The sequence below is a fragment of the Peromyscus leucopus genome, chromosome 20 (genome assembly GCF_004664715.2).
Source record: "Peromyscus leucopus breed LL Stock chromosome 20, UCI_PerLeu_2.1, whole genome shotgun sequence".
Classification (NCBI taxonomy): domain Eukaryota; kingdom Metazoa; phylum Chordata; class Mammalia; order Rodentia; family Cricetidae; genus Peromyscus; species Peromyscus leucopus.
Window position 1 is genome coordinate 39,392,940 of NC_051080.1, and position 14,482 is coordinate 39,407,421.

Here is a 14,482-nt window from a genome sequence, read left to right on the forward strand (position 1 = left end):
ACTCACAGCAGTCCTCAGCCTCAGCCTCCTTAGTGCTGGGAATCACAGGTACGTACCAGTATGTCTGTTGGTGTTGTTTGTTTGTTTGTTTGAGACAGGGTCTCTCTAGGTAGCCCAGGGTAGACTCAAACTTGTAATCTTTCAGCCTCACCCTCCCAAGGCCTGGGACTTATCGGTCTGTGCCAGCTCGCAGGGCCCCTCCTTGTGACTCAGTAGTACTAAATTGACACCAGAGAAGACTTCTTTCTAAGCTGAAGTTGAGGAGAGGCGACCGGAAGGAGGCAGAGAAGCCCCTTTATGGATGCCTCTTGCAGCCTGGCCCTGAGCTCATAGACAGAGTTCTAAAGGAGTTGCCTAGGGTCTGAGAGTCAAACCCAGGACTGTCTGAAGTGAGACCCCAGAACTAAATTGCTTGGACTGAATCTGCTGAGTCTGGCCCCCTTCTAGGAGCCTCCCTGATGGTGTGTGTGTGTGTGTGTGTGTGTGTGTGTGTGTGTGTGTGTGTGTGTAGGAAACAGAGAGACACTCATTACTCTTTTAGACTCCGCTTCCACTGGCTTCAGCAGCCCCTCCCGAGAACCTTTGTATGCCAGAGAGATTTGACCACATTCTTCACCGGAAAGCTCAGCTCCTCTGAGAGGACATTGCTCAGCACCAGCTGCTGGGGTCAGTCTGAGACTGGGCGGAGGTAGGGGGTGGGGGGTGGGGGTGGGAGGAGATGGAATGTCTTGGAGTCCTAGGAACCTGGTTTATTCCTAGAGGGTCTCCCCTCTCCTCTGGCCCCCTCCCTTCTCCAGGACACATCCCCCAACCCTGCGGGACCTCCCAGTATGAACACACGCACATAAGCACCCCTCTGCACCTCAAAGTTCCTGCTGTCTCTAGCTCCTCCTCTGCATTCATTCCCCAGCAGCTACCCTGACCTGGTGGGGCTAATTATACCTTGGTCCAGCAATAAAAGCCACTTTCCAAAACAGGAAGCGTTAAAGCTCAGAGCGACCACGCAGCTTAGCCACTCACTCACTCACCCAGCACTCGCCTGGCTCAGGAGGTGATGTCTGGGCCAGAGAGGAGACAGCCTAGTGTCCCTTTAAGCCGGGAGTACAAATTCCCATCCTATCCCGGTCCCTCCCTCCAGCATATCCTGACGTCAGCAGGAAGGCGTGTGTGAGTGAGTGAGGGGCCGAGGTGCCTCCTGCACACACACCACACACACACACACACACACACACACACACACACACACACGCCACGGAGTGCATCATCCAGACGTGAGCCTTGCCAGCCAGCTCCGCGGTCCAGAGATAGGTGCTGCCCACTACAGGAGGCAGTGCCTGGCCCCAGCTGCCAGGGCGAGGTAAGGGGCAGCCCCGGGGGACCTGAAGGAAGCTTGTGATGGAAACTGTGGCAGAGGCAGGGGCGAGGGCGGTGGGTGCCAAGAAAGGGTGTGTGGAGTGAGGCTGGAAAGGTCGGAGCTGGACCAACCCCAGCTCTGCTCAGAGGATCCTCGGGATGCGGAGGAGCCCACCGCCCTTCCCTTCTCTCCCCTTGACCCTTGGGAAAAGCCGAGGCAGGCGGAGTGGTTCCCCCGCGTCTGAATGCGTGTGAATGCCTGTGTCTGGGACTCTGTCTGGGTTCAGAGGCAGATAACTGCTGCTTCCTGCCAAGCCGCAGCCTCCAGTCTGCGGACTGAGTGAGGGAAAGCCATGGCTCCTTCCAGACCCTAAAAGACCAGTCCGGAGCACTGCTGGATCTTGCCCCTGGAATCTGCACTGAGGCCAGGGCAGAGGAGAGGGACCGACCGCCTGAGGCAGGCAAGGGTCCCAGAGCAGCTGTCTCCTCCTCACTCTATTTTCCCCCCGAGCATGGCAGATAATTGTGTCAACTGGCTGGAGGGATGGCCCCGTGTTATTTTTGCCTTTATGCCACCTCACTGAGTCCCTGCTCCCCCCCTGCATGCTTGCTGGGCTAGCTCTGACCTCCCCCTTTGCCTGGGTACAGCCCACTGTAGGGCAGGGGTGACAGGCCGGCTGGGCCACCCTTGCTGTGGGATGCAAGGACTCAGGTTGGCCTTGGCTGGCATCGAGCCCCTGAGTGGTCTGACCCTGACCCAAGGAGACTGAGTGGAGATAAGGTGCGATGCTGGCACCCACAAGGAGACAGCAGGTTCCTGCCAGGCTGCCAGGCTGCCAGGCTCTTCCCGAGGGGGAGGGGGACAGGACTGAGAACAATAATAAATCCAGAGTGTGAACTGCTGCATCCGCTGGGGCTGGGGGAGGGGAGAAGGACGTGTGCCTGGTGGGGGGGTGGGTGCCCTCTCTGACAGCCTGGCACCGGTTGCCTGGATGCCATCCAGTCAGGGCCTTTCCCTGGGAAGGAAGATTTCCAGGCCTTGTGGGGCAGGGGGTGGGGGTAGGGTTGGGGGTGGGGCTCTTTCCCAAACCTGACTCCATCCCAGAGGTCTCTGGATGCGAGTATTTGGATTCTGAGTGTCTCCTCCCATTCTTGCCCCACATTGCCTTGAAGTCTTCTCCAAAAACACCTCTTTTCCATCCTTGTCTGACTGGCCCCACCTTCAAAAAACACAAACAGTGCAAACAGAAGCCAGAGGCAAAGGGTCCCGGGAGAACACACCAGTTTTTGTCCCAGGCCTGGGGACAGACAGCTAAACGATAGGTTTGAAGATGCTTATTGGCTAGGGAGGGGGCTCCCTAGTGGCCCTCAAGGATCCAGAGGGATGGAAAGATGATGGAGTAGGGTTCTTTGCCAGCCATCCAAAGACAGAGTGCCCCCACCCACCCTAAGTGTGCCCACCCTTTACAGGTGATACCCAGCAGAGGGTGCTCTGGACCTAACAGCTGGTCACGATCACTAGTCACAAGCTTGGTGTCCAGGACCCAGAGCCCTGTGGGCAGGCAGCTTGGGGGACACCCACAGCCAGGTGAGGGATTGAAATCAGGGGGTGGGGCCTGCACACATCCCTCCCCAGGAAACGACAGTGACCAGGCAGGGGGTGGCTTAACAGTGACCACACTGAGCATCCCCACTCGGCCACTAAGTGTGACTTTGGACAGTATGATCCTGGGGGCGGGGGGGGAGGAGGGCAGAATGGGAAGGTGACTTGCTTAGGCTCACACAGTCAGGGTGAGGTGGAGCTTGTCTGTGAACTTGGTTCTAGGTGATATCCTGGCTTTCCTTCCCCGAATAATGGCAGAGAAGCCCAAAGCCTTAGGAACAACAGCCCCAGAGTTGCCTGGACGTGTGACCAGGAGTTGAGTAGAGGGTCACTTCAGTCATTAGTCTTTAGTATTGGCTGGGACAGCACCTTACACACACACACACACACACACACACACACACACACACACACACACACACACACACAGAGCATGGAGGGAAAGGAATCAGGTTTAACTAGGTCACCTCCAGCTGCAAGAGCAGTTTTTGGCCCTGATGTGTTTTAAGGAGTGTCTGAGGGAGGAGCTGGGGGAGGGAGGAGCCAGGTAGGTGGTCTCAAGGTTATTGTCACCTTCCCAGGACCCAGCACCACGGACGAGCCTAAGACATCCAACCAGCTCCTCCACCACCTACCTTGTGTTCCCTGCCTTTCTATTTTTAAACAGATGTACCCATTCCTCCCTAGTGGCGCCCCCATAATGGGGACTTGGGGCGGGAACGCTTTTATTGGGGGAGTTGTTTTTAAGCCTCATAGAGTTGGTGAGTGATTCACCCAAGGTCATGGTCTGAGTCAGCACAACACCAGAAATAGAACCCCAAATCCTGGCTCCCCAGTTCTTCTCTGGCCCTGTACATCATTCTCTGGGGGAGGCTGGAGGTGGGGAAGTTTTGTCCAGGGAACTGAGGGTTTTTTCACCTTGCCTTGGCTTCACACCCCCTCTTCCACACCTCTCCAGGGCTCAAGAGGGCTGCTGGGCCAGCTGGGTGACTTCTGTGAGTCTCTTCACCCTTCTGGGCCTTGGTTTACTCTTCTGAGGAATGGGTACGTTGGTGGTAATTACTGTTTAGGCTTCTTATGAGGCACAAATGGCACAGGAGCCTGACAGGTGGCAGAGACTTGCGGCAGGAAGTCTAGCCAGAGAGTCTCAAATTCTACACTAGATGGGGACCCTCTATGGTCAAGGCTGCCTCTGCTGTGTAGACTGCTCCAGTGTTTCTCAATCCATTTTAGAGTGTGAGAGACAGAGTGTGTGTGTGTGTGTGTGTGTACTTGTGTGTGGGCGTGGGTAGATTTTGTAGGTTGGGAACTGCCTCTTTGTGTATGCCCACGTGAGTATTTAACCTCAGAGGAGAGTTGGACTGGCCTTCATTGGGCATCTGGATCAGCAATGATTCATGTGTCTAGGGATAAAGGTGAAGCCCAGAGAGTGAGTGACGGCTGCCCGTCCCAGGTGGATGGGGGAGCCACTTGCTTTCACTGAGGCGCCCACACTGAAGGGGGATTCTCACTGTCAAGACATCCACTTGTACCCCAGTTTTTAGGAGGGAGTTTTTAGGAGGGAGTTTTTAGGAGGGATGGTCTGAGAACTGGAGCCAAGTTCCAGCTGGCTCTAGTCACCTCTTGCCAGGGCTGACTCACTGTCCTGAGTGCTGTGGCCCCGTGACACTGTATCACACCTTAGGTTAGCTCCAAACAGTCCTGAGGGTTCTTTGGCTTCGCCTCTCTGGTCCCACCACTGCAGAAGTAATCTGTTAGTTTGGATTTCATCCGGGGGAATGGAGAGCCATGTGGTGGGCCAGAGCCACCATGCATGGCCAAGGACATGCCTGTTCCTGGTGGGTCAGGTTCTGGATCTCACATTGCCCGGCCTGGATGAGGTCCTGGGTTTTATCCTCAGTCCCACATAGGCTAGGTGTGATGACGATACCTATAATAACCCAGAAGATTAGGAGTTCGAGGCTAGACTTGACTACTTAAGACCTGCTTCAGTCTCCAGGACCCCAAGAAATAAACGAATGTAAAACAAAACACCAAACCAAAACAACCCAAAAGGCTTTTTGCATAGCGTACTGGCATCCAAACAATGAAAGCCTTGATGCTGCTTGTCCCTTCCTGCATCAATATTCTGGAGACAGAGTCCAAGCTGCAGGCTGGCTCTGCATTTTCTTCTCATCTCCCCGGGCTCTCTAGGTATCATATAGCTTTTCCAACCAGGTCCCTTTCTGGTCCCAGAGAGGTTAGAGCCCCGATGAGCAAACCAGAGCATCACTGCTCAAGCCTGTAATCCCAGTACTCAGAGGGTCCAAAGTTCATCCTTGGTCACAGGACTGCGTGTTGAGGAGCTGGAGCAATGGCTGATCCACTAAAAGCACTTGCTGCTCTGGTAGGGGACTAGAGTCTGGCGCCCAGCACATCACCTGTTAACTCTAGCTCCAAGGGAATCTGATGCCCCCTTCTGGCCTTTGTGGATACTGCACACATGTATGCATATTAACATGTACATACAAAACAAATAAAATTTAAAATATTTATTTATTTGTTTACTTATGGCTTTTCAGGACAGGGTTTCTCTGTGTGGCCCCTGCCTGTCCTGGAATAAGCTAGGTAGACCAGGCTGGCCTCAAACTCAGAGATCTGCCTGCCCTAGGCCTCCCAAGTGCTGGGAGAGGTTGCTGCTCTTCCAGAGGACCTGACTTCCTAGAGTCCATGTTGTGAGTCTCACACTGCCTGTCACTCCACCTCTAGAGGGCCCAGCGTCCTCTTCTGAACTCGGTAGGCATCTGCACTTATACATGACACATACACAAATACACACATATATACATGTAATTGAAAATAATAAAATAATTTTTTAAAGATGTATTTATTATATATACAGAAGAGGGTGCCAGGTCTTATTACAGATGGTTATGAGCCACCATGTGGGTGCTGGGAATTGAATTCAGGACCTCTGGAAGAGCAGTCGGTGCTCTTAACCTCTGAGCCATCTCTCCAGCCCAATAAAATAATTTTTTGGGTTGTTTTGAGACATGATTTCTCTGTGTAGCCCTGACTGTCCTGGAACTCACTCTGTAGACCAGGCTGTTCTTGAACTCAGAGATCCGCCTGTCTCTGCCTCCAGGATGCTGGGATCAAAGGTGTGCCACCACCAACCAGCCAATAAAATAATTAAAAAAAAAATTTTTTTAGAACAAGGTTTCTCTGTGTAATAGTCTTAGCTGTCCTGGAACTTGCTTTGTAGACCAGGCTGGCCTCAAAATCACAGAGATTCCCCCAGCCTCTACCTCCCAAGTGCTGGGATTAAAGGAGTGCACCACTACCACCCAGCAAAATAAATCTTGAAAAAGAAAAAGTAATAGTAGCCAGGCATTGTGGAGCAGGCCTATAATCCCAGGACATGAGAGGCTGAGGCAGGAGGATTGTAAATTCTAGTCCAGTTTGGGTTACGTCGGAAGTTCCAGGACAACTGGTATGGTGAGACCCTAACCCTCCCCAACTCCAAATAAAAAAAGCAAAAAGGGATCTGGGGAGAGCTCGCTGAATAAAGGAACTGACATGCAAACAGGGCGACCTAGTTTGATTCCCAGCGCCCCTGTAAAAAGCCAAGCCCATCAGAATACCTCTGTAACCCAGCACTGGAGAGTAGAGGCAGGGGGATTCCTGAAGTTCACTGGCCAGCAGGCTACCCTATCTGTGAGCTCTGGGCTGAGAGAGCAACACTGTTTTGAAAAACAAAGTGGAGAGCAATAGAGGAAGACATTCAACATGAACCCATGGCCACCACACCCATGCACACACATCAAGTGACACACACCATTTCAAAGTCCCAGATTCAGTCTGTCCTGGTTTAGATTTTTGCCTCAGACATTGTGCCCTTGATTGATTTAACCTGAACCTCAGTTTTCTTGTCTGTAAAGTGGGGTAATAATATTAGCCCTTAAGGGACGCGGCAGGAATTAAACCAAGGAAAGGGAGCTGTTGGGGCAAGGAAGCCAGCCAGGAGCAGAGGAACAGTCCTTAAGGGAGGGAGGGGAATAGAGGGAAATGGTCTAGCACCCCCAGTCAGGAACCAGCCCTGTCTGTAAGGAACTGATTCTCCCAGGTGCAGCACCTGCGTGGCACGCCTACATTTACCTCGGAAGAGCCCCTGAGGAGGGAGGGCCTATTTTCATGCAGCTCCTTAGCTAGGTCACTGAGGCCAGGCTTGGGAGAAGCTTCCTGAAGTAGAAACCGCCTCTAGCCAGCTCCAGCCCTCTCAGCCTAGGTGAAGAGCCCTGGGAAGGCTTGCTCTTTCCGTGGCTCCTGAGGGGGGCCGCCCCTGGCCCCTGCTGCTGCTGCCTCTTCCAGCGCTCACCCACCCGGGTGGCAGTGTGTGTGTGTGACCTTCCCTTCTCACAGGCAGCTCAGCGTGCTGCCCACACCCCCCCAGCGACAATCACCTGGCTGGTGGGGCAGCCCCCGCAGCCCCTGCATCTCCTTGGTAACCACAGTGGCTCCTCCCCTCTCATCCCCCAATGACCTCCCGTTGCCGGCTGCCACTGCACTGCCCAGCACACCACCAGGGCTTGGGAAACTGTAGTGGGAAGGTCCGGTGGCCCTAGTTCCCCACCGAGGAAGCAAGGGTGTCTTCTCTACTGTCTCCCTCACCAGGAGGGAACCCAGGGCCTGGGACCAGGGCTTCTCCGGCTGGGTGATCCTGGGGACTTCGGTGCCTGCCTTATCTCTGGCAACAGCTTTATTGAGATTCAGTTCACATATTGTGCAGTTTATTTGCTTGGAATCGGGGTGGAGCTCAGTGGTAGAGAGCTTGCCTAGTTGGCAACCAGGCCCAGCATCAGGGAAAAAAAAAAAAAATCACAAAGCTCAGTGGATTCACCGACTGTCACCACAGTGCTTACTGAATAAACGTTTTTTAGTAGTCAGCACCCTAAAAGAAATGACCTATCATTAGTCAACACCGCCACCCCCAACCCCGGCCCCGTGACAGCAAATCCACCTGATGTGTGCTATTGGGGACGCTTTTTCTGAGGTGTTCCCAAGGTTCATTTGTGTGGTGACCGGAAGCAGTATTTCATGCCTGCTTAGGAGCCACATTCTGCTCTAAGCCTGGTAGGGAGCAGGCTGTTGGCTTTCCCTTTCTTTATCTGCTCCTGGGGTGTTCGGTGGTAGCCGTTGTGACCGTTGTGAACAATACTGCTGTCAATATTCATGTGCGAGTTTCTTTTTTTTGCACATGAGTGTATGAGTGCAGGCACCGAGTGCATGAAGTACCCTTTAAAACCAGAAGAGGGCATCAGATCCCTGGAACTGGAGTTACAGACAGTTTGAGCCACGGTGTGGGTGCTAGAAACAATCTGGGGGCCTCTGGAAGAGCACTACGTGTGCTTTACTTAAAGTAGCTGATCTTTGAGCCAATCTTCTCCATGCCTTTAATCCCAGCACTCGGGAGGCAGAGGCAGACAGATCTCTGAGTTCAAGGCCAGCCTGGGCTACAGAGAGAGTTCCAGGACAGTCAGGGCTACACAGGGAAACCCTGTCTTGGTAAAGCAACCAACCAAACAAAATGGCTAAGAGCTAGAGATACAGCTCAGGGGCAGTTTAACCCCTAGCAGAAAAGCAGACTTTTGTGTTTTTTTTTCCTTAAATGAGGATACAGTGAGGGAATAAAGGGTTGGGGCGTTGGGGACGCTGCCTTGCTTCCTGTGTTTGTGACTATAGCTAAAGAAGGGCCTTCCTATTACAGGCTCAGCCAAGTTTCAGGATGACCAGTGAGAGGGGCCGGGTCATCCATCAGTCCCATTTCACAGATGAGGGAACTGAGGCCCAAGGTCAGCAGCTCGTAGTAGCAGCTCTGAGGTCTCCTGGCCCTGAGGTCCTGCCAAGTCCTGCAGGCCACCTGTCTCTCCCCACGTCACCACAGTGGCATCTCTTAGGCTCCATGACTCTGAAGCTCTTGAGGAAGAATGGGTGGGACATGCAAAGAGTTATAGTCTTCTCCTCAGTAGAGGTACATCATTTTCCCAAGGTCTTCAAGGTAACGGGCCCTAAGATGTCACAATGGAAGACAATGAAATAACTTACAAGAGGCTTTTTTTTTTTTTGTAAACAGTAGCACTGGTCCAGCAACGAGATCAGTATCTACTGATGCTCACAGGCAGGAACTATCACTGAACCCTCAGCAGATACCACCTCTCTAGGGAATTACCGGTCTCCCGTAGGCATCTGGGCTGTTTCTTACCCCCACCCCACCCTACTTGACGGGGTGGATAGACCCCAGGGCTCCGAGCGTGCTAAGAAAGCGCTCTCCCCCTGAGCTGCGGCTCCAGCCCTTCAACCTCATTTTGAGAGGCAGAAACTGGGTTAATGAAAAGTAGACCATGTTCCCAAGAGTTCACCATGTGCTCGCAAGCTCCTGTTTTGGGCCTATTGAATGGCGTTTGGGCCTCAGGGTAACCTCCCTAGAACACAGGAACCAGCATTACCCACAGCAGAGGGCAGGACATGACATCAAAGGTCCCGAGTACTGACTGAGGCCGGTCAGCCAGGAGAGCCCACGCTTCTTGTCAGGTGGGCATCGCTGGGAGGTCACCAAATCATAGGTAACAATCTGAACCCAGAGCTGTGTGTGAGTTTGAAACCACTAAGGTGTACGCCAAATCTTGGCCACCACACGTCCCACCTCCAGACCCCTGAGTCATAGAACTGCAAACTGGAAGAACTAGGGATTCTTTGTTTTGTTTTCTGAGACAGGGTTTCTCTGTGTAGCCCTGGCTGTCCTGGAACTCACTCTGTAGACCAGGCTGGCCTCGAACTCACAGAGCTCCACCTGCCTCTGCCTCCTGAGTGCTGGGATTAAAGGTGTGAGCCACTGTGCCCACAGCTGCATTTAGGGATTCTAAAGCAGGTTCTGTTTTGTGTTGTGACACAGAGTCCCATATGGATGGGGCTGGCTTCAAGCTTACGGTGGAATCCAGAACAATCTGGAGCCAGGATTATTAAACAGATGCGTCATCATGCCTGCTCTGTGTGTGTGTGTGTGTGTGTGTGTGTGTGTTTGTCTTTTTTTTTTTTTTTTTTTTTTTTTTGAGACAGGGTCTCTCTTCATAGCCCTAACCGTCTTGGAACTCACTCTGTAGCCCAGGCTGGCCTCAAACTCACAGAGATCCACCTGCCTCTGCCTCCAGAGTGCTGGGATTAAAGGCGTGCGCCACCACGCCAGGCCCGTGCCTGGTTTTATGTGGTTTTGGCTGGGCACGCAGGCTACCAGCTGAGTTACTTCCCCAATCCCTTCTTTTCGTTTGGTGGTTCGGCTTAAAGCCATAGCCTCAGAGGCGCTGAGCTATGTGATGATTCTGTCTTCCTGGTGAGGATCCTGAGGCAGGGTGGGGCTGCAGGTGCCTTTGGGAGTGGCTGGCCTCAACAATCCTCTCAACTTGTGTCCAGTACCCAGAGCTGTTCCCTGGCTGCATTTCACTGTTTCTCTCTTCTCTTGTAGACGGAGTCCACAGCTGGTGAGGCCACTGAGCAGGGCAAGGCCGGGCCCTGCCCAAAAGGACGCCAGAGTCCTTCACCGGCCCCTGTGCCCCAGAGCCCACCAGGCTCTCCTGCTGGCCCCACCATGACATCCGAGCCTACATCACCCCCAGTGGTCCCACCTCTCCATTCCCCCAAGTCTCCTGTCTGGCCCACGTTCCCCTTCCACAGGGAGGGCAGCCGGATCTGGGAACGCTGGTGGCGGCATCGCTCCTCGGGACCTGCCCAGCCCTCTGCCTACCAAAAGGACCAGGACATACTCGGCGTGAGTACCTGTCCCCTCCCCTAGGTCCTCTGAACTTTCTCCAGGCCAGGGCCAAGCCTTCCTGTCCTCCCAGGAAGCTGTGCCACCTTCCAGTGACTTCGGAGTCCCTTCACTCACTCCTTCATCCCGTGACTGAGCTGTGACTGGAGCTTAAGGGATGAATGAATAAGCCACGTCTTCCGTTCAGAGGGGTTTTGAACACTAGGTAAGGACTTAGCCTGGGGTGCAGTGAGTGAGGACATCCTAGCTGAGTTTGAAGATTCATCAGGGGAAAGGGACTTGAGATACAGAGCCCAGAGATACACAGTGAGGACGTCTCAAGAATAAAATAAATAAAGTGGACTTGAGTGTTGCAGGATTGGGGTACAGTGAACCTTTAGGGGAGGGCAGCGGATTGCCAGGGACCAGCCTCAGGCCTCGGGAGGCGACTGCGTGAGACCAGATGGGGAGGGTTTGTGGAAGCCAAAGGGCTTTACATTGATCACTGTTGGTGGTGTGCGTGTGTACCTACCACAGCCTGTGTGTGTGGAGGTCAGAGGACCACGTGTCAGGAGTGGGTTCTCTCCTTCCACCATGTGGGTTCGGGGGTTCAAACTCAGGTGGTCAGTCTCGGCACCAAGTACATTTTACCCACTGGGCCATCTATCTCCTCGTCTCTGTTTTTGTTTTGAGACAGGGCTTTGAACTGCTCTGTCTTACTCCAGATTTCTGAATGCTGGGGGTTGTAGGCATGCACTCCTGTGACTGGCTGCAAGGTTTTTATTATCGTTACTACTCTGGATAGCAAGTGTGCACTGTCCTGGGTCTGACCCAAGGTCAGAGCAGATACTTAATAAATAGCACATGAGAATTAATGACCGGCACTGCTCAGCTGCCACGAGATGGTGAGGTGCCTCTTGGTTTTAGTTGTTTCTTTAATTAATTAATTCATTGGTTCTGAGGATGGAGCCTGAGCCTTACACATGGCAAGCAAACCATCCACCACCGAACTACACCCCTAGCTTCACTCAGAAATCTTCCAAGTGGAAGTCATGCAAGTCTAAACATCTGGATGGAGGGACACTGACAAGGAACCAGATGTTTTTGTACACTACACTGAGACACTGGGCAGGCCGTCACCCTGCCCTGGGCCCCAGTCTCTGTTATCTGCCCCATGGCAGTATTGTTGGGGGGGTGTGTGTGTCCCCAAGAACAGGCTCTCCAGGCCACAGCTCCAATCCCCTACCCTCTCCCCAGGACAGCTCGGGCCTCAGCTGGCCCCGTGTTCAAGGGCGTCTGTAAGCAGTTCTCACGCTCACAAGGCCATGGCTTCATCACCCCGGAGAACGGCTCCGAGGACATCTTCGTGCATGTTTCTGAGTGAGTCCTCTCTACTCCCCTCACCGGACCCTCCCCTAGCTGCGGAGGGGGGGTGTTCCTGCTGGCTCTCCTGCTCTGAGGAGTGCTAAGACACAGGGTGGGCTGGGGTCAGTTAGGGATCAGCAGGCAGTCTCCAAAACCCTGGTAGTTACTGCTGAGGCCCTGGGGTCCTATGCTAAGATACTGGGAGTCCTGAGAGCCAGACCTACTTCCCTCAGTCCCCAGGGGGATTCCCCAGACTGTTCTTTGACAGCTTAGAAAATGAGGGCTCTGAGAAGTTGGAGGGTCCCTGGTCTAGGGAGGCTAAGAGCCACAGTGCTCTCTGGGGACTGGTCTGCTGATGCAATCCTTCCCCTTCTGTCCACCAGCATCGAGGGGGAGTATGTCCCCGTGGAAGGCGATGAGGTGACCTACAAGATGTGTCCCATCCCACCCAAGAACCAGAAGTTTCAGGCTGTAGAGGTGGTGCTCACCCAGTTGGCTCCCCACACTCCCCACGAGACATGGTCTGGCCAGGTTGTGGGATCCTAGGCAGGTGTGTGTGTGTGTGTGGGGTTATCCCCCACGCGGAGGCAGGCAGCAGCCAGCTCTGTGCTCCCAGTGTGCTGCTGACCAGCCCTTGGGTGTGCTCGTTTGTCTGTCTGTCCGTCCGTGCTTGTGGCCGTGAATGTGTGCTTCTACCCACCTGTGACCCACGACTTGTGTGATCCGGCCTAGGGCTGGATGGAGCGCAGCCACCAGTTAGTTCTGCCTTGGCTTGTTTCTCCTTCCTCCAACCCTGCCACGGAAACACAGGACCTTCTCGCCCTCCTGCCCACTTATCTATACACTGAGTCTCTGTGGGTCTGTGTCGTGTCCCTGAGAAGCCAGAGAGACCCCTCTCCTATGAGCCTGTTCATTGCTGTCCTCAGACCCACTCAGTCCGGTACCTAGTCCTGTCTGCTTGAGCGCCCGTCTCCTGTGCCGGACCTGGGTGTCTGCTCTGACCTGGACCCTTCCTTTGAGGAGCCAGGCCTTTGAGTGCTTTGCAGGGGCCTCCAACTTTAGCAAGAAGGCAAAACACGGAGATTCAGGGCCAGCCCCTGCCAGAACCCAGCTCATCTCCCGGACCCGTCCTTTCGGTGGCCTGGAGAGAACAGAGCCGGGAGCAGGAGGAAACGTAGGTGCTCCTGTCGCAGACCAGTCCTCCCTCCTCAGCCAGCAGAGGCTCTTTGGAATCCCACGGACCTAGGTTCCTCCCCGAGCTGGGGGAGCCAAGCTCATTCCATCCCCAGGGTGAGCTGGGGACATGGTTTCCTCCAGCTCGGGCAGAACCATCCTTTCCATCCTGCAAACTCTGTGGATGCCCTGCCCAGCGCTGGCCATGACAGCGGCGGAGGGTGCAGCAGCGGACTGACATGTCACCCCAGGCAAGGCCAGGTCCAGGCACCCGCAAGAATGGTCCTCAGCCAGGGAGACCACTGGCCTTGCCCCCGCCCCCTGCCGCCCCCAATTAGACCCTCTTCCCAAAGCTATACAATGGCTCCTATAGATCCCTGACAGGTCAGTAGCTGAGCTGGCTCTTATCCATTCCTCAAGTGTGACTGCCCCTCTTACCTGGAGTCCCTCTGGGGCTAAGATGTATCCCTTCTAGAGAGCCCATTACCTAACATGAAGATAGGTGGGATCACAGACCCAAGAAGGGCCTGCTACAACAGCGACCCTTATGAGACCCAGTCTGCAAGTAAAATGTGGGCCTAGATGTCCAGGATGAAGGGGTCAGTGATTTCCTAGGTGGCCTTGTAGCTCCGGGACCACAGGGTAGTCATTTGGGGTGTTTGTACCCTCACCTTGTCCTAGAACCCTTTGCCGAGGCCAGCAGCCTAGAACCTCACACTGGAAAAGATCTACCTACCTGACACCCCACTGTGAACTAGGCTTCTCCAGCAAGGCCTGTCCCTGGAGAACCGTCCTCTGCAAGCTTGAGGACCCGAGTTCAAATCCCCAACATGCCTGTAACCCAGCACTGGGTGACAGAGACAGGCAGATCCTTGACAGGGAACTTGCTGGTGCAGGTGGGCCCCAGGGCCACCTAGGCCTTCCTCCTGTGAGCAGGTCCTCTCCAGACGTCAGCCTGAGGCTGCCTGACTGGCAAGGGGCACCAGGTCTCCTCTCTACTCTCGGACCCTGCAGTGGCGAGTCAGAAACCTCTCCACCCAGACCCCAGCCACGGACTCCCCATTCCTCCTAACACTGGCAATAAACTGAACTGTGACCCACCCTGCGCCCGGGCTGCCTGTGTGTGAGGGTTCTTGGGGAAGGGGCTGAGGAAGGAAACGACATGTTGGCCATGTTTGGGGCTCCAATGGATCAAAGACTTCCAGGGG

At 54.2% G+C, this 14,482-nt stretch overlaps 2 protein-coding genes across 2 annotated transcripts in view; one reads left to right on the plus strand and one right to left on the minus strand.

Moving 5' to 3' along the window:
* LOC114694324 (cytochrome P450 2D1-like) overlaps positions 1 to 14,482 on the minus strand; it is a 123,613-nt gene that overhangs the window by 49,216 nt on the left and 59,915 nt on the right. The gene's annotated exons all lie outside the window — the stretch shown is intronic.
* Positions 1,300 to 14,379, plus strand: LOC114688905 (cold shock domain-containing protein C2-like). Its single transcript, XM_028863380.2, is given in 6 exon segments — positions 1,300 to 1,357; positions 2,824 to 2,941; positions 10,455 to 10,688; positions 10,690 to 10,757; positions 11,994 to 12,116; positions 12,485 to 14,379. Coding segments are annotated over 4 exon segments (465 nt in total). The 5' UTR covers positions 1,300 to 1,357; positions 2,824 to 2,941; positions 10,455 to 10,577; the 3' UTR covers positions 12,648 to 14,379.